Raw genomic sequence first — 26,891 nt, 5'->3', positions numbered from 1 at the left:
TAAATCCCGAGATAATCTGTGTGTGCCCCCCCACCAAAAATAGAGATGAACTTGCAGAAGTAATGTAAAATCAGAATCATTTATGCCGTTATGCATATTTTTACTTAATTTTTCAGGAGTCTGCAGTTAATCTTATAGAATCTAAATTACTAAAGACTAAGCTGATGTTTAAAAATAGCATCTTTTCTAAATTATAGAACTAAAAATAGCAAAGCAAAAAATATGATACAAATCTTTAATGATACAAGTCTCTTTAATACAAAAATTATTAGAATTTAAATGTTTCTTTGTTTTCTATTACTAGTCTGTATTCTCACATAACTTTGGACTTAGAAGAATGAAAATTCCTGCTTTCTGAAGCAGAATCTCTCAAAGTTTGAAGATTATATATATGAGTCTCTGATGTCTCCATGATTTGGTTATTGATATCAGGGAATGGCACACCATCTAATGTATTAAATGAGGAGAATGCATTTGGGAATTCAGAGTAGTGTGAACTTATTTAAAGCTATTAGAAGAGAAGCTTCACAACTCAAAAAATATGAACATAAAATAAGATCTCTATTAAAGAGCTCAGTAAATGAAATGATTCAACCCAATGAACAGAGAATGAGAAGATTTTATAGTAAGAGGAGTCTATTAAATTTGAGGAGAAAGGAATGAAACTACTAGATTTTGGATTTTCAAATTTGTAGATCACTGTGGAGAATAAATAAAATTACTGTTGATATAACAATATTATATATTATGTTATTATCATTTTGCTTGGTCCCCATAATACAATAGAAGACAAATGTGAAGAATACTAATTTATATTAATATCCATAACATATTAATAATAACTACTTTATGATTAGTTATTTTATCCCTTTCTGTTTATATTTATTTTTCTTCTAAAAAGGATTTTGCTCTTATAAAATTGGCTATAAAAAGCACATATACATGTGTTTTTGAGTTTGCATATGTATGTCTTTGAGGATTTTACTTTTCTTTACAGTATTATAAATTAGCATTATATTAAGGCATTAATATTCAAACTCTGCTCATGTAATTAGTATAATGTTGACATAAATTATATATAAACTAGTGGTGAAACGTAGGTTAGTTGGAGTATAGAAATGGCATTATTACTATTAGGAAAAAATATGTTCTTTCTTGGTATCTAGTAGCAAATGATTTAAATATGATCATATAAAATGTAATTTTTGATTAATTTTCCTGGCATGTGTGGGGCCTAAATTCAATCCCTTGCATTGAATCATACTCCTGCTAATACCAAATAAACTTTTAATATATGAACTTATGTCATAAGTCAGTATAGAGAAAATACCATTGGAAAATGATTAAGCTTAGTTTACCACATATGCTGCATTCATTGAAGGCATGATAATATTGGTATTCACATAGCATTTTTCCCCCAAATGATAGCATATATTCGTAGTGTCACAGGATAACAAGCAAAAAACCTTTGCATTTTTGACTTGATTATTATTTATAGTAGTTGACATTTAGGGATTTTATGATAGAACAGTGGGGTGTCTTATGTTTAAAATTACATACTCGGGGCTGGAGCGATAGCACAGCGGGTAGGGCGTTTGCCTTGCACGCGGCCGACCCGGGTTCGATTCCCAGCATCCCATATGGTCCCCTGAGCACCGCCAGGAGTACTTCCTGAGTGTAGAGCCAGGAATAACCCCTGTGCATCGCCAGGTGTGACCAAAAAACTAAAAAAAAAAAAATAAAATAAAATAAAATTACATACTCGACTGACAACAGACGTATAGTGAGTATTATTTGTGTTATAATATTTTATACTTCATGTGTTTTTAATTAAAATTATTTTGTTATAACTCATCAATTTCCTTTGAAAATGTTGAGAAATCACTAAACGATGCAAAAGGCAGTAGATTCAGAGAAGGAAAATAAATTATAATCCAAGATCACATTACTTTGAGAACATATTCACATTCAATTTTAACTCAAGTGTTTTATTGGTGTGGATAATGCTATAAGAAAATAAAGCTTATGCCAATTTTCCAAAATTGGAAGAGGAGAGCAAGTGTAATTACAGTGCCTCAAATCATTATTTCATAGGTAAACTTAAGCTCTAGCCTTAAATATAGAGTGAAATAAAGGCCACAGATATGAGAGAAAATTACTATTTGCAGCTCAACAAACATGATTGGAAAAGGAAATAGAATGGTAAAGGCAGCAAATGAAAATTAAAGAAAAACAAAATCAGAACAGATGTTGTGAATCTGTTTTTCATGCAGAGATGCATAAATGTAAGCAATGGCCTTCTATGCAAGGTTACTGAAGTAATAATGCTGAATTTGTTCAAGATGGTTTGATTAGATGGTCTGACAGTAGATATTCAGATCTAAGGCAAATAAGTTCTATGGATCAACTGGGCTTTTGGCATTTTTTTTAAAAAAGATTCAAATGCAGAATAAAAATTACATTTTTTTTTGCTTTTTACTTATCTTATTCTTCACATAGTAAACCAACAAAACTATGAAAAAAACCAAACACATCAACCCCCCAAAACAACAAAAAATCCACGACACAAATCATTGTGTACATAAAAAAACACAGGTCTTCTCTCATTATTGTCATCAGTTTTTGCTGTCATGTTACCTTTCTTTCTGATTTTATATCGTTAGTTTCATTATAGTACCTCCGCTAGCTTCCCCTACTGTGATCTTTATTATGTAGAAGTTTGTTCCCTGAGTATGTCTTTCATCACGCTTGAATCTTGGCAAGTTTTCTTCTGGCTATAATACCTTGTAGATAGATTGCACTGATCCCATGTAGTTATTGTAACAGTTGGAAGTATTACTGCTATTCATGCCAAGTTTTACTTGCAGAAGTCTCTGCAAGAGCTAAACACTAACACAAAATTAGAAAATAAATAAATATATGTATATGTATATATGTTTTGAAAGGGAAGTTATAATTGTTCTACTTAATTTTTGAATTGAATCTAGGTTGAACTAAGATATCCACATCAAAAGGCCATGAATTTTATTTTGCTTGGTTTGAAAGTGACTGAAAAATACGTAAAATTATATATGCATAAAATAGGATGAAAACAATAAGAAACCTAGTAAAATAATGGATATAAGTTACATGAGATAGTAAAAACTATAGATGTTACTCTAGTAGTGATATTCACAATTCATCAGTTATTTCAGGTCTTATAATGGGAGACAATAGGGCTGTTGAACATAAACTTACAATTTTGACAGAAAAATCACCCAACATTACTCCTACAATCTTCAAAGAACTTACAATAAATACAGGATCATCTTTAAAAAATAAAGTATTTCCACAGAATCCAAGACAAAATTATTATTATTATGTTTGTTTGTTGTTTGCTTTGGACCACACCTGGTGATGCTCAGGGCTTATTCCTGCCTCTGCACTCGGGTATTACTTCTCGGTAGTGCTCAAGGGACCATATGAATGCCCAGAACAGAACCCATCATCCATGAGCAAGACAAGTACCCTGGGAGCTGTACTATATCTCTGGCTGCAAAGACAAAATTATTGTAATAAAACCAACAACAATCTATTTTATGTAATGCTATGATATATAGACAGTATAAATAAAATATTATTGATAAAATAATGATGTAGTCTTTTATTTATGTCATTATACTGGGTTTTTTTTAAGGCAGTGACAGTTATTTTGTTATCTACAGTACCTGGCAGATGTCTAGTGGTAGGAGCTCTGGAAATATTCATTGAATTGACAACATTTTAAGAAGTAATTGTTTACTATTGCTGCTAGTAATTTGCAAGTAAAAAGAGACGAAAACCCTTAGAAAAACTAAGGTTATTAAGATCTGGGGCTGGCACCAAGAGCAGTGGTAGAGCATTTGCCTGGTCTGTTTTACCTGGGTTCGATCCTCAGACCCCATGAGGTCTCTGATCCAACCAGGATGAGCGCCGAGTGCAGAGCCAGAAATTATCCCTGTGCACTGTCAGATTCCTCCTTTAAAACAAACAAACTTGAAACAAACAAAATCAAATTAATTGGGATATATCATACTCATATTTAGTTCAGCAAATTTAGTTGTCAACAACTGAGAAATGCTCAGTTCTCTCTAAATTATTGGGTTTCACTCTTTTATCACAATGTTAAGTAGAGATTAAGGATAGTTAAAAATAGTAAAATTTGGGGCTGGAGCAATAGCACAGCGGGTAGGGCGTTTGCCTTGCACCAGGCTGACCCAGGTTCGATTCCCAGCATCCCATATGGTCCTCTGAGCACCGCCAGGAGTAATTCCTGAGTGCAGAGCCAGGAGTAACCCCTGTGCATCGCCGGGTGTGACCCAAAAAAGGAAAAAAAAAAGTAAAATTAAACTATAATACTTAGTTATCACTACACATTATTATTTTATAGAAACAGATAGATAAATATTTTAGAAAGAATAAGTTATCCATAGTGCAACCATAATGTAACCTGAATTTTTCAACTGAAGGCTATAGGTTTCCCAAAGGCCCATCTGAATTTGATCATCTTAGCCAACATAGCATGTTTGCTACAGGTTACTCTGGATATCTTATATAGCCTTCCTGAATTCTTTGTAAGAGTTAGAAAATTGTTATTAGAAATTTAGATTCCCCCCTCCGGGTTTTGCTAAATATATAAAATATAAATAACATTATTTTAAAACAAAATTTCTAATTTATTAGATATGTTACCTTTTTTCATTTAGAAGTATCACATAAACATCATTTTATGCAAATAATTTTGCAAGATTTTAAATTCTTTTATGATATTCCATTAAATTATACTCTTCATGTTCACTAATGGTTAGTTTAAATTACAAAACGAACTCATTGTAGTTGTTATTTCAATAAACAACTGCAGTTCAAATTTTATTATGATATAAGTCCATAAACCTCTGTAGGTATAGGAGGGCATGTGAGTTTTTAGAAAAGGAATTTCTTTGAGAGTGATAGTTTTGCTACTGTCGTTTCCTGAACTATCTCTGCCAACCCATTGCATATGTTAAAGAGTGATCTCATCTCTTTAAAGTGCTTTACAGCTACCTAGTGATTTGTTGTTTGACATTACTGAATTGATGATAGCATTTCTATATGCATCAAAGAAAAGTTTTTGAAAGGACTTATTTTTTTTTACATTTTAATTGGACAGCTTTTTCACTGGATTCCATAAACTGGAACTATTTATATTTACATGTCATCAACATGTCACTTTCATGTGGACACCCAACTTATAATTAAAGTAAAAATCCTTATAACTGGTCTCTTAAAATTTGAATTTATGACAATATAGCTTACTAATTTTAATACTTTTAAAATAAATTTTAGTAAACTGTGATTATTTCTGTCTGATTAATTTCTTATTAGACAAATGTTTAAATATTAGAAAGATTTTAATACACAAATAAACCAATCTTTATTGATCAATATTTTAGATTCAGTTCATGTATTCACATTAAAGTTGGAAATTTAGGTATAACCATAAGGATATATAAAATTAGAAAAATTATCCTTAAGAGAAAGGTGGTCAATGTTGGTAATTAAAAGAACAGTGGTTGCAAGATATTTATAAGTAGGATTCATTAAAGAATCTTCTAGAGCTTAAGATCTTAAACTGTGGGTAGCAAGCCCATACATGATAATATAGCTGAATGTGAGGGTTGCAAACAAAATAAAAGGTTTCTGAAGTGCAATGTCCAAAATTCATTTAAAAATGAATTCAGTAATGAAACTGGTGATTCTAGCAGGGAAGAGAAGAATAAGAAAAGACCAAAAACAACAGTCTCTAACAACTAGCCTATAGAACTTACCTAACCATGGCAGTAGGCAGCAGAGGTAAGGGGGTAGAATGAGTTATAAGGGACCCAGAGAGAACAGTGGAGGGAAAAGATGGTGGAGTGATGGAGTACCCAAAGACCACAGTGGAGGGATACTCGGGTGAGAGGTGTGGTGTCGGATTGCTGAAATGTTATCAGTGGCATTATAAAATTGCAAATTATGTGAGTAAAAATGTTTTTAAAGGAAGAGTTTTGATTTTCCTGGAGAAATGATGCATAGAAATTTTATTATTTAAAAAATCAATTCTTATAACATTATTTTCAGTTACATGTAGTTCTTACCCACTTCTATTGCCTTTCTTATTGGTGGTATTACAGTGACTAGCAGTTCCTCAAGTTTGTTTCTGATGCTATTTCATTGGTAGTGGTGCTTATCAAGATTCATGCTTCTTTAGTTATGATGCTGGCACATGTGCTCACTGGTGGGTTGAGTTCATACATCTTTCTAGCTTTGATGTTTGCTAGGGATCACAGCCTTCTGTTACAGTGCTGACTGTGGTGCAGCCAGAAATTGATTGCAGTGCCAGGGATCTCAGACAACAGAGTTTGCTTGCACAGGCAGGATAATTCACGGCACATGACAACAATGCATAGGATCAAACTTGTTAAGGTAGGCACATTAGTCACTGGACTATCTCCTAGCCCTACACGTGTCTTAAACACACAGGTGGAGCTACAGTATTTTGGACAATTTGAACATCTAAAATCACACGTTCACGGACCAGGGTTGTAGTTTAATGGTTCAGTAGTAGAGCACTGGCCTTTCACATGTGAGCCACGGATTTAATCCCCTGCCTCCAACCCCACCCCCAACATCTTAAAAAAAAAAAAAATCACCGCATAGATTTGCTGCTAATTTCGTGGACTTGTTATGAATGGGAAATTCTATATTTTAAAAGGTTCCTTGAAACAATTATTAGTGAAAATTAAAAGAAAAATAATCTCATGGATAATGGTCTATTCTGTGAAAGCTTTCAGCTTTAAGTTTTTAAACTAATTTTCTTTTGCATCTGAGAACAAAATACAAGATAAATTTAAATTTCGACAAAAGGAACAATGTAAATGAATTCAAAATTAACTTTCCTAAGTCATATATCCAATAAGAGTCTTATCTTTTTAATTAATTTTTTTATGAAAAATGATATTGCATATTAAAAATTGATTTAAACACACATGGATTATTCCAGAATTTTAAATAAGACTTGCCAGTTTATAAACAACTCTTTGTTCCCCAATTTTTAAATTTTTATGTAATTTTCTATATTATTTACCTTTTTCTTTGGGGGTTCTGTTCCACTGTATATTTATCAGATTCTTTAAAGATGTAATTTTGACCAGTGATAATATTTTCTTTTAGTTCTGGCCCAAATTATAGATCTCATAGCCAAAATCTAGGACGTTGTGTATTTTTAACTACAAATAGGAGTAATACCTAATGAACTGCTTTTATAGGCATATCAAGCAGCAGAGACTCTAACATTAGCTTCCAATGTGTGGGGATTGAATCCTTTCATTGCATAATATGGGAGAATTGCTCAGTTCTGTCTGCTCATGCTGACAGTCCTGATGTTCAATCTGGTACTATCCTAAAAGTTAGTTTTTGCTCAGAACTTTGATATTAGACATTAATAGGCTGTTGGTCAGTAAGAAAAAGAAGGAATGGGAAAAAATATCCTCTAAAACTTCAGTTTTAGAGGAATCAATGGAATAAAACATGCAGTCAATAAGAAAACCTGAAATTTGGTTTACATTTTTTCTTCTTCTTTTATTTTTGTCAAAATAAGGGCAGCCTAATAATGCAGTAACCTAGATTTTGCTCCTGTACCAGAATAGCTAAATAGCTGAGACATTAAACTTCACTTGTTAATTACCTCATCTAGGAAGTATTCTCAGTGATGGCTTTGCAATGTATTAAATTCCCTCCAGCTCTGGCTAGAGATGACTTTGTGCAGAATCAGAATATTAACACTGTTTTATCTATCTGTATGAATTTTAAAGAATTAAAAGTGTCTCGTTATAAGTGATATTTCATACCCAGTTAAGAGTAACATGAAACTTATAATACTGTAAGCTATATAATTGTTTATCAGTCTTTTGTACTGTCTTTAAGATTATTTTTAAAATATATCAAACCAATATTTCACATTTCCATTGTCTAATTTACCCATATAAATCTGGATATATTTTTATTTTTCCCCCTCACAAAGAAATGAATAGCTTCTTTGACAAGTGAAACAGTAAAGATATCTTCATAACGCATTTTTGTAGGACAAGTTGGGTGGGACAAGCATGGTGGGACAAGGATATTTGTAGCAAAATAAAAGATTGTTTCAGGCAAGACTATCGAAAAATGTGAATCTTTGGCAGATTACCTGCTGTTGCTGAGCTTTAGTGCTCAGGGTAATATAATTCTTAAGAGGAGCTGAAAGTGGAATGAAATTAATCTTAATTTAGGGACTTGTGCTTTAAAAGTGACACACTATTGAACCTTTAAAAGTTGTTACTATAATTTTCGCAATAGGGTTACCATACTGCTAATGTTTATGGTGTTGATGCCCAAAGCAACTTCACCTTACTGTCGCCAAAGTTTCCAAGACCCTCCACCACTGTCCCTAGATGCCTCTTTATAACTTTTATTTTATTTTATTGATTCATCATGAGATATAGTTACAAGCTTTCATGTTTGAGTTACCTCTTTATTCCCTTTCCATCACCTTCCCACTGCTTATAACCTGAATTTTGTAATCAATTCTCATAGTTAAGTACTGTTGATTTCCTATCTTTCTTTCTATATACCACAGATGAGTGAAGTCTTCCAGTATTTTCCTTCTTTATGTGGTGTTTCACTTAATATCCCTTCAGTTCTGTCAATGTTGCAGCAAACTGAAGTTAAACTTTTCTTTATATATATATATATAAAGAATATATATATATATATAATATACAAACACACATATGGGCTGGAGCACTAGCACAGCAGGCAAGCCTTGCACACAGCTGACCCGGGTTCGATTCCTCTGCCCCTCTTGGAAAGCCAGGCTAGCTACTGAGAGTATCTTACTCACACAGCAGAGCCTGGCAAGCTACCCATGGCATATCCGATATGTTAAAAACAGTAACAATTCTCACAATGGAGACTTTACTGGTGTCCGCTTGAGCAAATTGATGAACAATGGGATGACAGTGATACAGTGACATGTGTGTGTGTGTGTGTGTGTGTGTGTGTGTGTGTGTAGCCTGGTAAGCAACACAGAGTATCCCAACCACACAACAAAGCCTGGCAAGATAGCCGTGGCATATTCGATATGCCAAAAACAGTAACAACAAGTCGCACAATGGACATGTTACTGGTGCCGGCTCAAGCAAATAGATAGCAACGGGATGACAGTGATACAATGATACAGATATATATATATATATATATATATATATATATAGTTACATACATATATTACAACTTATTTATCTATTCATCATAATTATATATTTGAGTTGTTATCATATCCTGGCTATTGTACAAAGTGTTGCAATGAATAGAGATGTGTAAATAATCTTTTGAGTTAATGTTCTTTGTTCACAGGGTAAAGGTCACTAAGTCATACATAAGGAAGCTCTGTTCTTACTCGTTTGGATTTCCATAGAACTTTTTACAGAGAATGTTCCCATGAAAAGTCAAACTGGCAACGTTGCCTGTCCCCAGTCTTTTTGATATATCCCTTTTTCACTGGGGTGAGATGATATCTCATTGTTTTGATTTTAATTTCCCTGATAATAAATGAATGACCACTTTTATATGTCTACCATTCTTCCATCTTCTCCTGGAAAGTGCCTATTCATCTCTCCCTATTAAAAATCTTTTATTTATTTTTGCTTAGATAGTTATAAAACTGTTGAAATTCATTGTGTGGCATACAAAGTTAATGCACTCACCATCATCAAAGTGCTTACGACTCCCTTCCACTGTGTTCATGTCTTTTGTCATTTGGTCATCTTTCTTTCCTCCCCCCACAATTTGGTAGTTTTATATTCAAATGATCAAAGTTTGCATTATCTACTACCATCTGAAGAGCCTGGCAAGCTCCCCATGGCATATTTGATATGTCAAAAACAGTAATAATAACAGGTCTCATTCCCCTGACCCTAAAAGAGCCTCAAATCGTTAGGAAAGTCAAGTAAGGAGAGGCTGCTAACATCTCAGGGCTGGGACAAATGGAGATATTACTGGTGCCCACTCGAGTAAATAGATGAACAATGGGATGACAGTGATACAGTGATACTACCATCTAATATCTTGTTTATATATTCCATAAAAGAGTGAGATCATCCAGTATTTATCCTTCTCCCTCTGGCTTATTTTGCTTAGCATGGTACCCTCAAATTCTATGCACATTGTGGTAAACTGTATAATTTGAACTTTTCTTGCAAATGAATAATATTTCATTGTGTATATATACTTCAACCTCTTGATCCATTAATCTGTTGTTAGACATTTAGATTGTTTCAATATCCTGGTTTTTATACAATATCCTGAATATTGTATTTAATGCTATAGTAAAAATTGGTGTGATTATATTATTTCAAATAATTGTTTTTGCATTTGAGGGGTAAATGCCATGCAATGGAATCATTGGGTCATATGGAATTTCTGTTCTTACTTTTTTGAGAAATCTGCATACTGCTTCCCATAGAAGCTGAATGAGAGCACATTGCCACCAATAGTGAATTAAAGTTCCTTTATTCCCAAAGTTTCGTATAAACAAATCTCACTAGTATGAGGTACCTACTGCAATTTATCCCTTTTAATTTAAGGTACAGTTTATTTTGGCTTTCTCTCTGTTTTATGATTTTAGATAAGGGTTTGTCAGTTTTGTCCATTTTTTTGAAAACAAGCAAATAAATGAACAGATCTTGGTTTCATTGATCTATTATGTTGTATTCTTGATTTATAGATGACTGAGTTTTTGTGTTTTGTAGTTTTTCCTTCTATTTACACTGACATTCATTTGTTCCTTCACTTTTTCTCAATCTATGAGGTTTGGTTATGATTTGAGCTTTTTAAGTTTTTCTGATATAAACCTGTATTGTTATGCAAGAATAGAGTAATAAAATCTCACTATCATTGTATTGCCATTTACATACCTATGCTGCCTCTTCATTTTGTACATATATGTTGAAAGTTACATTCTTCTGAAATATTGATCTCCTAAACAGTATGTAATTTTCATCTCTATGTCTTTATCTTGAATTCTATTTGGTCTGATATAAGAATGGTCATCCCTGCATTTTTTAGTCTGCTTTTATTCTTGTGTTGATTGTTCCCCAATTTTTTTTTAGCATTTGCCTATCATGAGAGTTTAACTGTATTTATTCTAAACATCAGAAAGTTGATTTTGTTTCTCAATCTATTCAGCCATGATGTGCCACTTATATGTGCGAGCTGGGAGGTAGTTCAATCAGTTGTGATTTAGAGAAATTATGAATCTAAGGGAATTTGTTACCATGTGTATGTGAGGAATTGTCTTCTTGGGCTGTTGGACTTTGCTTTTTATGAAGCCGTTAATGTCCCTGCCAGAGGTGGTTTAGATTCTACATGAATCCTGAGTCACTATTTGAAACTGTCTCATCCCTCCAACTCTGAGTGGCAATTTCACTGGGTAGATGATACTTGGTTGGAAGTTCCTTTTATTCAGTACTTTGTACATGTTTTTTCATTCTCTTCTTGCTTCTAGAGTTTCACTTGAGAATTCTGCTCTGAATCTTCCCTTGCCCCCACCCCCCGCACTTTTTAATGTGAAGTTTTGGTTCTCTCTTGCATCTTTGAGAAGTTTGTCTCTGTCTTTCATTCTTGCTAGTTTACAAGTGTATCTTTTTTTTTTAATTTATTTATTTTTAATTAGAGAATCACCGTGAGGGTACAGTTACAGATTTATACACTTTTGTGCTTATACTTCCCTCATACAAAGTTTGGGAACCCATCCCTTCACCAGTGCCCATTCTCCACCACCCGTAAACCCAGTGTCCCTCCCACCCTCCCCAATCCCATCTCCCCCCCACCCCACCCTGCCACTGTGGCAAGGCATTCCCTTCTGATTTCTCTCTCTAATTAGCTGTTGTGGTTTGCAATAAAGGTGTTGAGTGGCCGCTGTGCTCAGTCTCTAGCCCTCATTCAGCCCGCAACTCCCTTCCCCCACATGGCCTTCGACTACAATGTAGTTGGTGATCGCTTCTCTGAGTTGACCTTTCCCCGGAACGTGAGGCCAGCCTCGAAGCCATGGAGTCAACCTCCTGGTATACAAGTGTATCTTGATGTTTTTCTGTTTTAGTTTACTTTGATTGACACTCGAGTTCTCTTGAATTAGTGCTCTCCCTCTTCAGATTGAGTTCTCACCAAATATTTCTTCAATTAACCTTTCCTCTCCTTTGCTCTTTATTCTCCTCCTGGAATTACTAGGACTCTGAGTTTATTAATCTTAGTACTGTCGATAATTTTGCTTATATTTTCTCCATTGTTTCCTCCTTCTGTTTTCTGTAGCCTATTCTTTCCTGCTGGAGCTATTTACTGTATCTACAAGTTCACTGATTTGATGTCCATCTTTATCCATTTTGCTGCTAAGACATGCTGTTGAATATTCTTTAGCTCCTTCATTTGAATGAGTTATTTCATTCTATCCCATCAGTCTATCTTTGAGTTTATTGAGTCTTTGAATGTCTTTCTGAGCTTATTGAGACTCCAAATGGTCATTTTACTGTAGTCTCTTTCATGCACATTACATAGGTCTGATGTCATTGGCAATCTTCCGGGTTTTCAGTCAACCTTTGTTGACAAAACAGAGTGTTCTAATAAGCAGTGACTGGTTCTAGCCCTTATTAGACACCTGATGATATCCCAATGGCCTTGCTCTCCTCAGCAGGTGTATGGGAACTGCTCTTCTGACAGAGATCCTCTCTATCTTTTGATGGCACTGATTTGTTTGTTTGTTTGTTTTGCTATTGAGTCTTGTTTATGTTTTGTATCTATTGTATATTTGCCCCTTATTTGCTGAATTGTATGCAGATATTTTCTTCATTTGGGACTTATTTTTAATACTTTTATACATTTGAGATAGTAAAAAATGCAGCAATTTAATCACCATCTTAAAACTAGAATTAAAAATCAGTGATTAGAGCACTGGTGAAGGGATGGGTATTCGAGCATTGTATAACTGAGATTTAAACCTGAAAACTTTGTAACTTTGTAACTTTCCACAATAAAAAATTTAAAAAAAAATCAGTGATTAGAGGATCATGGCAGATAGGATAAATTTGATTTTGAGTAATAAACTTAATTCCTAAAAGTTGTAACACTTGCACTTGTTCTCCTGTTGTTCATCAATTTGCTTGAGCGGGCACCAGTAAAGTCTCCATTGTGAGACTTGTTGTTACTATTTATGACATATCAAATACTCCACGGATAGCTTGCTAGGCTCTGCCATGTGGGCAGGATACTCTCAGTAGCTTGCTGGACTCTCCAAGAGGGATGGAGAAATCGAACTCAGGTTGGCCACATGCAAGGCAAATATCTTACTTGCCATGCTATCACTTCAGCCCTAAAAGTTAATAATATAAATTCCTAAAAGGTAATAACATAAATCAAGAACTATAAATTTTAGAAAGATGTTTATCTCTGCAAAGCATATATTTATTCATCTATAAAAGTGAAATACGAATTTTCTTAGAACTATTATAATTAAATGGTAAAACATGTACATTATTCTTAACATTATCTAAAGAACAATATATACTCTAATGTTTGTTAAAAACTTGAACAAACTAATTGATAGTGAAGCATTTTACTGTGGATAAACAAGAGGTCCCCATACCAAATTATGGGAAATTGTCAGTCAAAACATTGAGAGGGTATAATTGACAGGTAGAGTTGTCACTTCCTTCTATAATAGGCAGTGAGACAGGCTGACAAATGGAGATTACCCTGTAAGTGCAAGTATATCTTAGTTTAACTTCTATTTGATTTTAAGAGATTTTTCAAAGATTGATATTTATTAAATAATTAGATCAAATAATATCTGTGTCAAAGAGACAGATTTTGGAATGGCAAATTTTGCTTACATCTTCCCCCTACACTGCTTATTTCAATTTTAAACTATTTATAGTTTAGACTATTTATAGTTTTGCATTTTACATAGAGATCTAAGATTCACCATGCAATGTTTGATTTAGCCCCCCCCACACAAATATAGTAAAAATATTTAAATATTTAGTAACTTGGGGTAGCTAACATTTAGTAACTTGGGATAAAGCAATCGATCATTATAACACTCAGTGGATTTATTAGGAAACATAGAGAAAACTATCTGAGAGGAAAGTTAAGAAATGATTCACAGATGAGACCCACTTTCACTTTCCTATATCCATGCTAATGATCTCTCATGTCCTCTCTGGAGGGGCTCTGCCCCCAGTCCTGCTAGTGACGGAAAAAGCTCCACCTCATTATCTCCTGTGGAAGACACAAGCCATGTTTGGGTTTTGTAGTATCACTGCCATCCTGTTGCTCATCCATTTGCTCAAGTGGGTGCCAGTAATGTCTCCATTCATCCCTGCCGGGTTTTGTAGTAGGCTGACTTAATTTTTCATGAATATGCACTCTCTATAGCCCCCTCACCTCATTACATAGGGCTTATGCATATTAATGTTTAAATTTCTAAATTAAATTGATTTGGAGAAAGTGGAGACCTACTAGAAGTGAAGTAGGGGAGACCAACTAAGATGGAGCATTTCATAATAGAAAGATGTATCAGTTTGACAGCTTATCTGGCAGCTGTTCCTATCATAATACTCAATTTATGACAATCTTAAAGAAATAAAAAGGCTTCTGTGGTTTTCTTTCTTTGTTTTTCTCTCATAGCCTTGTGGCTGCTTAAGTATTTCAGAGTTCTTTTAAGTATAGTTGACAAAGAACTAGCTTGGTAATAGCAATCTAAACTTTATTTTTCTCTTGATTATTGTCAGAAGTAGGTCAATTAAGTTTGAGCTAGTTAAATCCCAATAAGAGTAAATAGCTTATTGTGCAAAGAAGCTGAGCAATTTTTGTGATAAAGGTTAACAAAATTTCACTGAAATTATAAGATGACAAAGATTTTGTCTCTGGCATTTTGTGAAGAATTAAAGACAAAGATAGCAATTACAGTCTATAAACTACCTACAGATGGGGAATCTATCTTATCTTTCATATCATATACATTTTCTTACACAGTAATACTTAGATGTTGGAGTGGAAAAAAGAACACATTTTGAGAACTGTGTATCTTGCAACTCCATTTTAATACGTATGTCGTGTGTGTGTATGTGTGTGTGTGTGTGTGTGTGTGTGTGTGTGTGTGTGTGTGTAGAATTTTCCACCTATCAACAACCAATTCTTGAACACCAGTTGGTTATTTAGGATTCAACCCAATTCTGATACTATCTACCTAGAGATAATGACACCAAACCTTACATCTCATGCTCTGAAGTCAATCAAGGTCACATGCTTTTGGGAGAAAAAGGGAAAAGATTTATTTGGTACAGTAAAATACAGGCAAAAGTAACAGCCAGATCCCAAATACAAGCCTTTCTACTTCTTCCAGACTACATTCTTTGAAATAGGTACGAGAATGGCAAGGTTGGAAAGTGGGCCATTAGTCATAAGCTCTGGATTTGGTTGCATCAGAATTGGTGGGATTTTGGAAGCTGTTGTTCATCTATTTTCCCATTCTGTCTGTGGGTCAGAGACCAAAGCAATTTGCTAAGGAATCAGAATTTGGAAAACATTCTCAGTTTCTATGATGTTTTAGTCTGTATTTTATCAGTTGCAGTGCACTCTGGGAAACATGCATATTGACAGTGATCCTTATCCAAGTACTACCAGTAATCAACAATGTGAGAAAATAGGATGAGAGAAACATAGGGACATTGGGCACTCAACAGAAATTCAAATTCCACAGGGCCAGTTTTCTGTTCCCTGAGTTAACACCCCACTATAGTTGCCACCACAAGCCCCAGGCAAGCTGGTAGTTCTTCTGACCCCACAAACCCTCTCATCCGACTTCAGGCGACTGTTCCAAGTTTGGATTATTAGACTTGTTTCTGGTTGACTTGCTATAAATCACAGATTGCCAGAGCACGCTCCTCAGCTGTGATTAATTCATCACAGAACTCAGGAAACCTTTTACTCACTAGATCGGTGTTTCTCAACCTTTATCTGACCCTGGCGGTTTTCTGACCCTGTTTCCTTTCTGGAGCTGCTCTTTCCTACCTGTTGCTTCCTATAGTTTCATGCCATGATCCCCCACATCATCATTTTTTTCAACTTTATCCCCCTTAGAATATCCTGGGAAATATCGCATAGATCACCAGTTCAGTTCTGAGGATGCTAAATGCTCAAATCAATAATCAGATGAATTAGACTTGTTCAATGTAGCAGTTGAATTCTACATTGCAAAAGGGAGCAATTGGGAAAAAGCACAGTGGTTAGAGTGCATGCTGAATATGTTCCCCAAGCATTACTAGGTACAGCTCTAGAGACTCGTGAGTACTGCTGAAGTGCCCAGGCAATATCTGGTTACTACATGATCTGAGAAGTATCACATCCTCAAACTTTTGTCACGGAACCAGCACTCTGGTTGGCAGAGAATGGATTATGGGCTCTTGGCATCCTAATTATCCAACTTGGAAGAGCCCCCCTGCCAAGAGTAGCAAAGGCCAAAGTCTGGAAAAAAAAGTAAAGACTGCCATAATTCTCCATGTATTCACAGATCTATTAGCCCTCTTGAATCTGTTTTTTGAGACTTTTGTGTAAATTTTATTACATTGATATAAGTGATTAAGTTATCAGCCGTTAGCAATTGAATTCTACTTCCAGCCTCTTTTCTCCTCTCCATGAAATCAGTGGGTTGAAACTGGAAATTTCACCCTATATTCTTGTTAGTTTCCCTGGCAACCAGTGCCTTCCCAGGTGTTTTCCAAAAATTACCTTTATTAACATAGCAATAGAAATCTTAACACTTATGAAACACTCAACACTTAGGAAATCCCAAGATTAGAAGGGCAGTTGTGAGACAAAGTCTACGGGAGTATATGTTTGACAAATGTACTCTTAGAATATTTCTTATATGTTATACTATTTCAAGGTATGAGGAATATATTCTCATAAATTATAAAAAGAATAAGGAATTTTAAAACATTTTACAACATACATGCTCTTTTTGTTCAAACGGCACTTGCCTAAATTTTATATAGGGACCTAGAGTAACAGTCAATTTGTGGACTAAATATCTTGATCAAATTTTTACATAATTGAAATTTTGGCCACCTTTTAATAGATGTTTAAACCACCATTAATTTGCATAATGTTGCATTATGCATTTATATTTAACTTTTTTGGTGTTATTTTGTAAAGGAGAAAGAAAAAATATTGTGTGTTTATTCTTTATTTATTTTGTTTTTGGCTTTTTGGGTCACACCTGGTGATGCACAGGGGTTACTCCTGGCTGCTCTGCACTCAGCAATTACTCCTGGAGGTGCTCAGGGGACCATATGGGATGCTGAGAATCAAACCCAGGTTGGCCACATGCAAGGCAAATGCCCTACCTGCTATGCTATTGCTCCAAATCCCTTTGTGTTTATTCTTATTTGAACATTTTTCCTATGTAATGAGTTTGAAATTTACAGCTATAGATCCAGGTGTGGAAACTTATTTTTTATAATTAGATTTAGTGTAATTCTCTGAGCTACTATATGGTGGGTAGCTAACTTTAATCTTACCAATTACAATTTTGACTTGAAACTCAGTCACTTAAACAAAAGAGTTTCTCTTTGGAAAAATATTTCTTTTTCTCCCCTATCTCATGTATGTAGATACCCAGGGAGGAAACAGTTGGTGGTTTATTATTCTTCACTGAATGGATTATAGTATAAGCTCTCTATTTCTTCAGGCCCTATCATTGATATATTCAAAGCCTAGCTTTGGGAATTAAAAGTAAACAACTTTTACCTCTTAGTAGATTCTTGTTTTTGAAAATAAACTGTGCATCTACTTGCAGTCTCTTTTTTGGGGTATGGATTTGTAAAATTCTGCTTGTAGTTCAAAACCCAATAAATTAGCTTTTTGTTCTTACTATAATTTGTTGTTTTCTACTTTCCCTGAGGCAAATTCCAGCTTTGATAATGGGGAATGGGAAAATAAGGAAAAGGGTATAGAAAAAGTAATTTAATGAATTTCATCTGCTATGGAGCTAACCAGAGAAGTTTTCAACACACGATGTAACTGCTAGTATAAGATCAGTTCTCATATGTCCCTATTTATTACTATTTTATAACATAAAGAGCTCACCCATGCATCCCAGGATAACTATAATGTGATTGATAGAAATTGCTAGCACTTCAACAATTCTGTTTTTAAAATAATGTACTCTGGATTTGCAGTAGCACCGAGTGTGTCTCACCCCTGACCAGAATGTTAAACTGACAGTTAAAGAAACTCTTATGGCAAAGCTTCACAAGCTAGCCTTCATGAAAATAAGATGTGAATGTGTTTGCACTAAAATGATAAAATGATAGAGTATTTTAAACCTTATTTTTGGGTTTGATTTGGTTTGGGGCCACACTTAGCCATCCTTAGGACTTACTCCTCATACTATACTCAGGGATTGTTGGTGCTAAGCCAGGACATTAGAACGAGCCTCTGGATGCTTTCCTGCAAGCAGAAAGTAGAACCGAGGCCCCACTTTGAGTTAAGTGGACAAGCTAAAACTTGTGAGACCAGATGATCTGGAAAAGTACAGCATTCTTTCATACACCTGCCTGGTCATGCATTACCTTGGCAGTTCAAAGCAGCAGTTTCCCCCTCTCTTATATGTCCTTAATCTGGTTTGACCTTCAAGTATCAGTATGAGCCTTCTCTTTTTTGTGTGTATGTAACCGACCACAAGAATGTGGGGAACATAACCTGTAGAGCTGATGTGTCCAGCTCCATATCTTCCTCTATTGTTTTAATCATTACACCATGGATTTGACAACATAGCTTTGACAAGACAATGTATACCCGGATGTTCTTTTGACGAATGCTTATCCTATAACTGTTTGTACTCTCGTTAGTGATTCTTTCTCTGTGATGAAGTCATTAGGATAAAAAATAGAATAAAAGGAGACCTCTGGCAGTTGCTCTCTGCCTCAAGCCTAAGCATGCCCTCCATGTTTCTTCATATCTTTCACATGTCTCATCTCTGAACCTCTGACTGACTGATATATATCACTTCATGCAACAAGGGATCATTTTTGGAGGAGCTCAGGGGAACATATAGGGTATCTGGAATCGAACCCCAGATCATTGTAATCACACCAATGGCCAACATCCAGAGACTATAAGACCAACCTCCCAGAAGAGAGAGACAGAGTATCTTGTCCCCTGCGCCTGGCTCTCTTCACAGGGGCCCCTCAGAGGGGACAGGTGGTTGCCTTTACCTCTCTGCTTCAAGCAGGGCATTGACAGTTGATGACTGCTGGAACCCAGCCACAGCCATGCTCATGGCCACTCTCTACACATTCAGACAAGCCTCAGACATGAAGGGACCAGCAGAGGAACCCAGGTGTGCGGGACCCGGGCTTGAGATCTCCAAGCCTTCTCAGATTGGGACTGGGCCTCTTCCACCCAGACCCCTCATTTTCCAGTAGCTTGGCAGCCACACCCACAAACTGCCCCTGGCACCGTGTAATCCCACCAATGGCCAACATCCAGAGACAATAAAACCAAGCTTCTGGAAGTACGCGGCCACTTGTTATATAATATAATACCCTTGTTCTCCCTCTTGGAGAACCTGACAAGCTACCAAGAGTCTATTGTCCGCACAGAAGAGCCTTGCAAGCTGCACATGACGTATTCATATCCCAAATACAGTAAAATATATATACATACCTCTTGGAGAGCCCGGCAAGCTACCGAGTGTATCCCACCTGCATGGCAGAGCCTGGCAAGCTACCCATGGCATATTCGATACTCCAAAAACAGTAACGATAGGTCTCATTCCCCTGACCCTGAAAGAGCCTCCAATCGTTGGGAAAGACGAGTAAGGAGAGGTTGCTAAAATATCAGGGCTGAGTGTAATAGAGACGTTACTGGTGCCTGCTCGAGTAAATCGATGAACAATGGGATGACAATGATACAGTGATATAGCTCCTAATGATGTTTGCTGTGTCTAACCAGTACACTCATCCTGTCAGGAAGGGCTTAAGAAATTGGTCAGGAGAAAGTTTCAGGGAAGCTATTTGTGTTTTATTTTTTTCCTACCAGTTTAGAATAACATAGCTAGGCATAAGGTGTTTAGCTTTCATGAGGTTCATTTTGCTACTTAAGTTAACATGAAATACTTTTTTTTTTAGTAATTGGTATAGTTTAGTATTATGCATATGTAGGAGGCACCTAAAACTTTCTTTTTCTGCCACTGCTTTAGAATCATGCAGATAATTGTTGCTGGAATTTTTGTGAAATATTCAGAGTAATGGGAGAGTCAAATAATGATGAAAATTTTGCAAATATTTTCCAGTGCTTCAGTGCTACATTTATTTTTAGTAATTAGAAAGGTCATTTAATCATTGTCTCCAAGATTCTCAAGATAGAAGCTTCAGATAAATTTTGGTCATATGCACTTTTCAACTTATTTCATTTATTTTTATGTTGTACATGTTTATGTGGAATTTAATTCCATAGTTATCCTTACCTGTATAATGCTTCAACCCGAATTCACACCGTAATTTGTGATTGTGCTGATAAATTTCAAGCAGTTATCACATAAGCTTCTATAAATCCAAGCAAACGAAATTTTAAAAAAAACTTGCTACATTTTTATTCTAGTCTAAATAAAATGTATTGTGGTATATATATGTATATGTGCATATATATATAGAGAGAGAAAGAGATGGAAGAGATGAGACTTCAATTCATTGTTAGTACCCGTAATTTGAAAAATTCACTCCAAAAATAATATAGTCAGCAATAATTTTACCTTATTTTAACAGAAATTATGGAGTTTAATAGAGATTTAATTTTCTAAGTATGAACTTAATCCCCTGCCAAATGTCTTTTTACATTTTTAGTTCTGATCAAAAACAACTATGCAATCTAACATTAGTGTCTTTGGTGTATATAGATTACTTGTTCATTGTGTACAAATGTATATTGCATTTGTTTTAAAAATAACTGACATACTTGGAAGATAACAGCTTCTTAATGTGCCATTAAAATGCACATCTGTGGACTTTTAAAAAACAAATGATTATGCTTTCCACATTTAAAACTTACATTCAGTTTCAGAGGAAATATGATGATGATGATACACATACATTTTTGGTTGGGCTGCCTGGACTTATTATGGGATTTAATGACACATTCATAAGTGAATGCTGCAAATTAGGCTTAACTCTTGTGAATTTTATAATAAAGGCTTTTAAGTACTTACTTTTTCCACAGAAATGACCTGTGTTTGATATGGTTTAAACTGACTAAATTTAAATCCACTTAAGTTCATAACCCATGGGAAGGATTTACAAAATAATTTACTTGCCTTGTTTTGTCTTACAAGAGGACTTATTCAAAAAACATTCTTTTTAGTCTAAAAGGTGGCATGTGTTTTATCAGGAACAAGATATGATACTTCAAGGAATTTGATAAAAAATACCTGTCTTCATTAATTTCAGACCACTATGCCAACTGTCTCATAAGTATAGAACGTAAAAATGGATAGGTGCTTTAAAGGAATAACTATTTTATGAGAATCATTAAACAATTTTATGGAATCTCAAGCAATATCAAACATAGTTTACCATGGATTACCTGAAGATGAAATATTGGACTCCTGTCTTGAATGGATGGTTGGATTTGAGTAAGCTGTCTAGATGTCTAAGTCAAAATTCTAATTTGCTCACAAGAGTTGGAGCATTTAGACAACATGGTAGATATGGGAAATTTTTAAATAAATATAAAGGAGGCAAAAGGCTTCTGAAAAGTAAAGCTAGGTATACAGGTCTAAGAAGATCACCAGGGAACACATTCTTTTCATTGGTAGTTTAGATTTTATGCTCTGTATAATAGCTGTGACTCTGCAAGCTTTATCATGTTCACTTGCAGTGAAAAAAATCTCCCTCCTCTCTGGGTTTTCCTCAATTTGGATAAGTAATCAAAACAATATCAGATTGGTTTGCAATAAAAAATCAATGTAATAACATATGCGTGGAGAATTTACACGGCTGAAAACAAACCTATATCCAAAGATATACTACAAAGCTAAAGGAAAAGCAATTATTTCTTTCTCAAGTAGGAAAGGGGAAATGTCTGAGAAATGGGCAAGAGCTTTTTCTCAGCCTCTAGTACCTTCTCTGTTCATAATTTCATGCATGCATTCTGAAAGTTATAGAGCTAACAGACTTCATGAGGCCCATCTTGCCCAAATTGGCGAATGTATCCCCATATGTTGTGAATTAGTATCTGTATACCAAGGTGACACTTACTGAAAGAAGCCTGTTTCAGATAAAATTCTGCTAGGTTTGTACTGCTGTGTGGACTGGTGCTGAGGCCAAACTAACTCTTACATGTGCAAGACAAGTGCTCTCCACTGAGTCCCTATGTGTGTATGTGTGCATTCTATTTTTATGCAATAGATTCTTAAGAAGATTTGGATAGAGATTCCTGTGGTCAAGCCAGAAATTAAATAATTAAATGTACTAATTCTCTATCTTAAAAAATATTAATACCCAGGCTTATTGACATTCCACACAGTTCCTCAGGTCTTTTCATTAATTTTGCCTTTGCAAATTAATTATTTTAAAGAGAAAGAAAACATCAGTGTGCTATTCTAATGCCTCTGCCTTTATAGTATATTATGCAAAGAATATCTGGAGATGCTCTATGATTTTTTTCTATAATTTGTTAAATTATGTTGCATGTAAGTTAGTGGGAGTTAGTGAATGTCAATCCATAGTTTGCTTTTATAGAGGGACAGTATTTCTACAGTGTGGCTTTCAGAGTGTTCCTTTTTTCATTTTATATATGATATGTATTTATATAAATACTGTCCCATTATATATATACTTTTTGTATTATTCTAGAAACTTACCTTTTTTTATCTACCTATATGCTACAGAAACCTAAAACTAAATTTATTCTTGGGGCTAAAGTGGTAATACAGTAGGTTAGATGCTTGCCTTTCACTTAGCCAAGCTGGGGTTTGATCCCCAACACTGTATATGTGTTAATCCCTGAGTGCAGAGCCAAGAATAATCTCTGAGCACACCATGTGTGGTGCCAATATTAACTAAATAACTGAAATTTAAACTGATCCTTGAGAACTAGAATCTAAATTAATATACAATCAATTACAATTGTTAGTAGAGTATAAAAATTGTTTATTTTACAGATGCTGTTAAAAAAATGTAAGAAGAATCAGATCTGATTTTTTTTCTTTATAATCATGTACCACAGATGCTGGAAAGAGAGCTTGCCTTGCACACAGTCCACCTTGAGTTTGATCCAGTACCAAATATGATCCCCTGGGTCCTGCCAGGAGTGATCCCTGAGATTAGAGCTAGGAGTAAGCCCTGGGCACCACTGTGAGTGTCCCCAGCCCCAGGGAAAAACATAATGGTGTACCATGTCTGAAGACAGAAGCTAACATCAATTTAATAGGCTTATTTGTGTGATAAAGAACAACCACATGACTGATTTGATCTATTTACTTACAGAGAGCCATATCCTAGAAGATGTTAACAAATGTATAATAGCCTTGAGAGATCAGGATGCTGATAATTTAGACCGTGCTGCTGGAGCTATCAGAGGACGGGCTGCAAGAGTAGCTCACATTGTCACCGGTGAAATGGACAGTTACGAGCCAGGGGCTTATACAGAAGGTGTGATGAGGAATGTGAACTTTCTCACAAGTATTGGTAAGTTGCATTCCCCAAGTAACTCCTGCAGGTCTAACAGATGCACTGCTCCTACTATTGGAGTGGGCTCAGCTACTGGATACTCAAAAATACACAAAATCTCAGATTATGTTGCTTGTTTTTAATAGATTATTTAGCTGGCAGATATGCACTTGAATCTCATTGTAATATGATTTGAAATTTATCCCTGAGAATAAATATATTCATTGAAAACAGAAGTCTTTGATATGCTGCCTAAGTTACAGCAGGTACCATTTCTTTAAGAAGCACTTGAATTCAGTAGAGCAGGCAGGGCATTTGCCTTGCACTCAGCAAACCTGGGTTTAAAACCTGACACCCCATATGATCCAATGAGTCCCAGAGTGATCCATGAGCACAAAGCCCAGAGTAAGCCCTTAGCACTGCCAGATGTAGCCTAAAAACAAAGCCAAATAAATATGTATATTTATATGTAATATAAATACTATATAATGCATGATAATATATAATATATTTAGATATTATGTAAATATAATTTACATATACCATATGCATATAATGACATATTATATGTTTGTATACATTGTACGCAAATTATATGATATGCCTACATTATTAGCACTGTTGTCCCGTTGTTCATCGATTTGCTCGAGCGGGCACCAGTAACATCTCCATTGTGAGACTTGTTGCTACAGTTTTTGGCATATCGAATACGCAATGGTAGCTTGCCAGGCTCTGCCATGCAGGCAGGATACTCTCAGTAGCTTGCCGGGCTCTCCGAGAGGGATGAACAAATTGAACCCCCGTCAGCTGTATGCAAGGCACGCATGCAAGGCAAACACTCTATCTGTTGTGCTATCTCTCCAGTCCACCTACATTATATGCAAATGTATCATATATACTATATATCTACAAAATTATTGTGCAATATATAATATATAGTTGTATATTATATCTTGCATATTATGTATTATATTATTATATATTATATGTGATAATATATAATTAATGCTAGAATCATTACAAGATATATTTAGACCTAATGTAATAAGGTTCCAAACCTTGTTTCATTACTATCATGGAAGCCCTAGGTTTTTGTTTACATTGTTATACAGCTAATACTTGTCCTATTTGCAATGAAATTGTTTTCAGCATTCTTTTTCAGTTCACTTTCAAACATTCTGTTCTTGTATATTTCATTTTTTGATTATTCAAAACATATGGAGCCAGGCTTTACTTTTGTTTGTAGCACCAAGTTAGTATTTTCTTTGTAAAAGCTTTAAAGTGGAGTCCTAATCTTTAGTATCATTATCATTTTTTTAAGAAGCACTTGAATTCAAATTGATTCACAAACAATAGATATAAATTTGCACGAGGGCAGCCAACACTTTTGTAAGGCATTATAATAGAAATTATTTTTGTGAAAACTCTTTGTAATTTATAAGCCCTCAAGGATGATATAATTTTCTTTATCTTTTTGATTTGGGGCCCAAAAACCCAAAGGTGTTTAGAACTTACTTCTGGCTCTGTGCTGAGGATTACTTTTGGTGGTGCTCAAGGGATCACACAGAGTGCCAGGGATTGAACCTGAGTCCATAGTGTGCAAAGGAAGTACCCTACTCACTATAGCATATCTCTTGCCTCAGCTAAGTTTTGCTTATTAATCACTTCATAACAGTAGGTTAAAGGCAATTACTAAGCAAATATTTGAATTTTTATATTTAAATCATCACTCTCAGAATATTATTCTTTAATTATGCATAAGCATATGAAGTTTGGAGACATATCTTTTTAGTTAGAGGGGTATGGGAATAAAGTAGGGTAAATTTATTGAGGGAGAAAGAAAGCTGCTCCTTGAAATTGATTTGCTAAGAAAAACATATTAATATTTAATATTTCTCTAGTATAAGCTAGTTCTGAAGTGCCACATGTTAAGCTTACTTTGTTCTTTAGAGAACTGATAACTTATGTACCCATTTTTCTAGAATGTTGATATAGAAAATCATTGATGACAAATTTTTCCCCAAACCCTGGCAACTAGTTTTCTTGTTATACTTTTAGTAATTTAGTACAATATTATAAAGAAAAATGAAGAATACAGGCAATTTGTTACATTAAAATTAGTATATCTATACTCATGTCTTGAATTCAGTGGTATTACAAAAAAGTGTACATAGTAGTTGCTTTATAAATGTGGCATTCTACTTAAAGAAATGATTTTTTATGTTTATCCAAAACCTCTTCCATGAAATAAATTTATTTTGGTTCATTTTGTTGTTCATAGGAAAATACAATATTATATGGTTTAAATCTAATCTAAAAATGCAGTAATTATAAGTGAATGAAGAATGCATAAAGATTCTCCACTTTAGCCAAATGAAAAATTTCTGTTGGGAATTGACTAGAAATGATCATAGTAGGTTTTATTACTAGGACTTCAACTCTATCTTCCCCTTGTCTTTGGTACCATAGTTATACTAGTAAAAACATATTGTAAACACTGTTGGTAACAATGCCCGTAGGAAATACAAAGTTTACAATTTTATACTCCAATCCATATGTACCATATGCAATTGAGTAAAAGTGAGATTCTTGTTTCCAGAAAGTGAAGTGAATTATGAAAATATTCTGTCCACAAATCAATTCTTATCATCTAAAATCAGAATAAATAAGCTATTTATGCTTATTTACGTACAAGTTTCTCAATGATGCTATGATTTATCAATATTCTTAGGAGATGTAATTTTTCTTTGGTTATAGGTAATATATTATCCAAATAACATATTAAATTATATTTTATTAAATTATCTAAACATAAATTTTAAACAAATTATGTTGTATGCCTCAAATATAATATAGGATATTCTTTAATTATTCTGTACAAATAGCATCTTACTATTGTTATAATAATAGTGTTTATGCCATTTTAATTTTTTATTTCATTTTTAAAATTAATTTTGGGCTTATCTATAAGGAGTTACTCATTTTTTGTTTTATATGTTTTGTTTCAAACGTTTCTCCAAGCAGCTTTTTTGAGATTTATCTTACTAAAGAGAATTCTGAGGAATAAATTAGATGAAAAAACTAATGAGATCA

At 34.6% G+C, this 26,891-nt stretch overlaps 1 protein-coding gene across 1 annotated transcript in view; it reads left to right on the top strand.

The window, feature by feature from the left end:
* Positions 1–26,891, top strand: part of CTNNA3 (catenin alpha 3) — a 1,605,010-nt gene that overhangs the window by 1,176,053 nt on the left and 402,066 nt on the right. The window contains exon 11 of the mRNA XM_004617094.3: positions 23,616–23,816. Within this exon, the coding sequence (XP_004617151.1) occupies positions 23,616–23,816 (201 nt within the window). The remainder of the gene's footprint in view (positions 1–23,615; positions 23,817–26,891) is intronic.

Source organism: Sorex araneus, chromosome 5 (assembly GCF_027595985.1).
Source record: "Sorex araneus isolate mSorAra2 chromosome 5, mSorAra2.pri, whole genome shotgun sequence".
Classification (NCBI taxonomy): domain Eukaryota; kingdom Metazoa; phylum Chordata; class Mammalia; order Eulipotyphla; family Soricidae; genus Sorex; species Sorex araneus.
The sequence above is the reverse complement of the archived record's forward strand: the minus strand, read 5'-3'. Positions and strand labels throughout refer to the sequence as shown.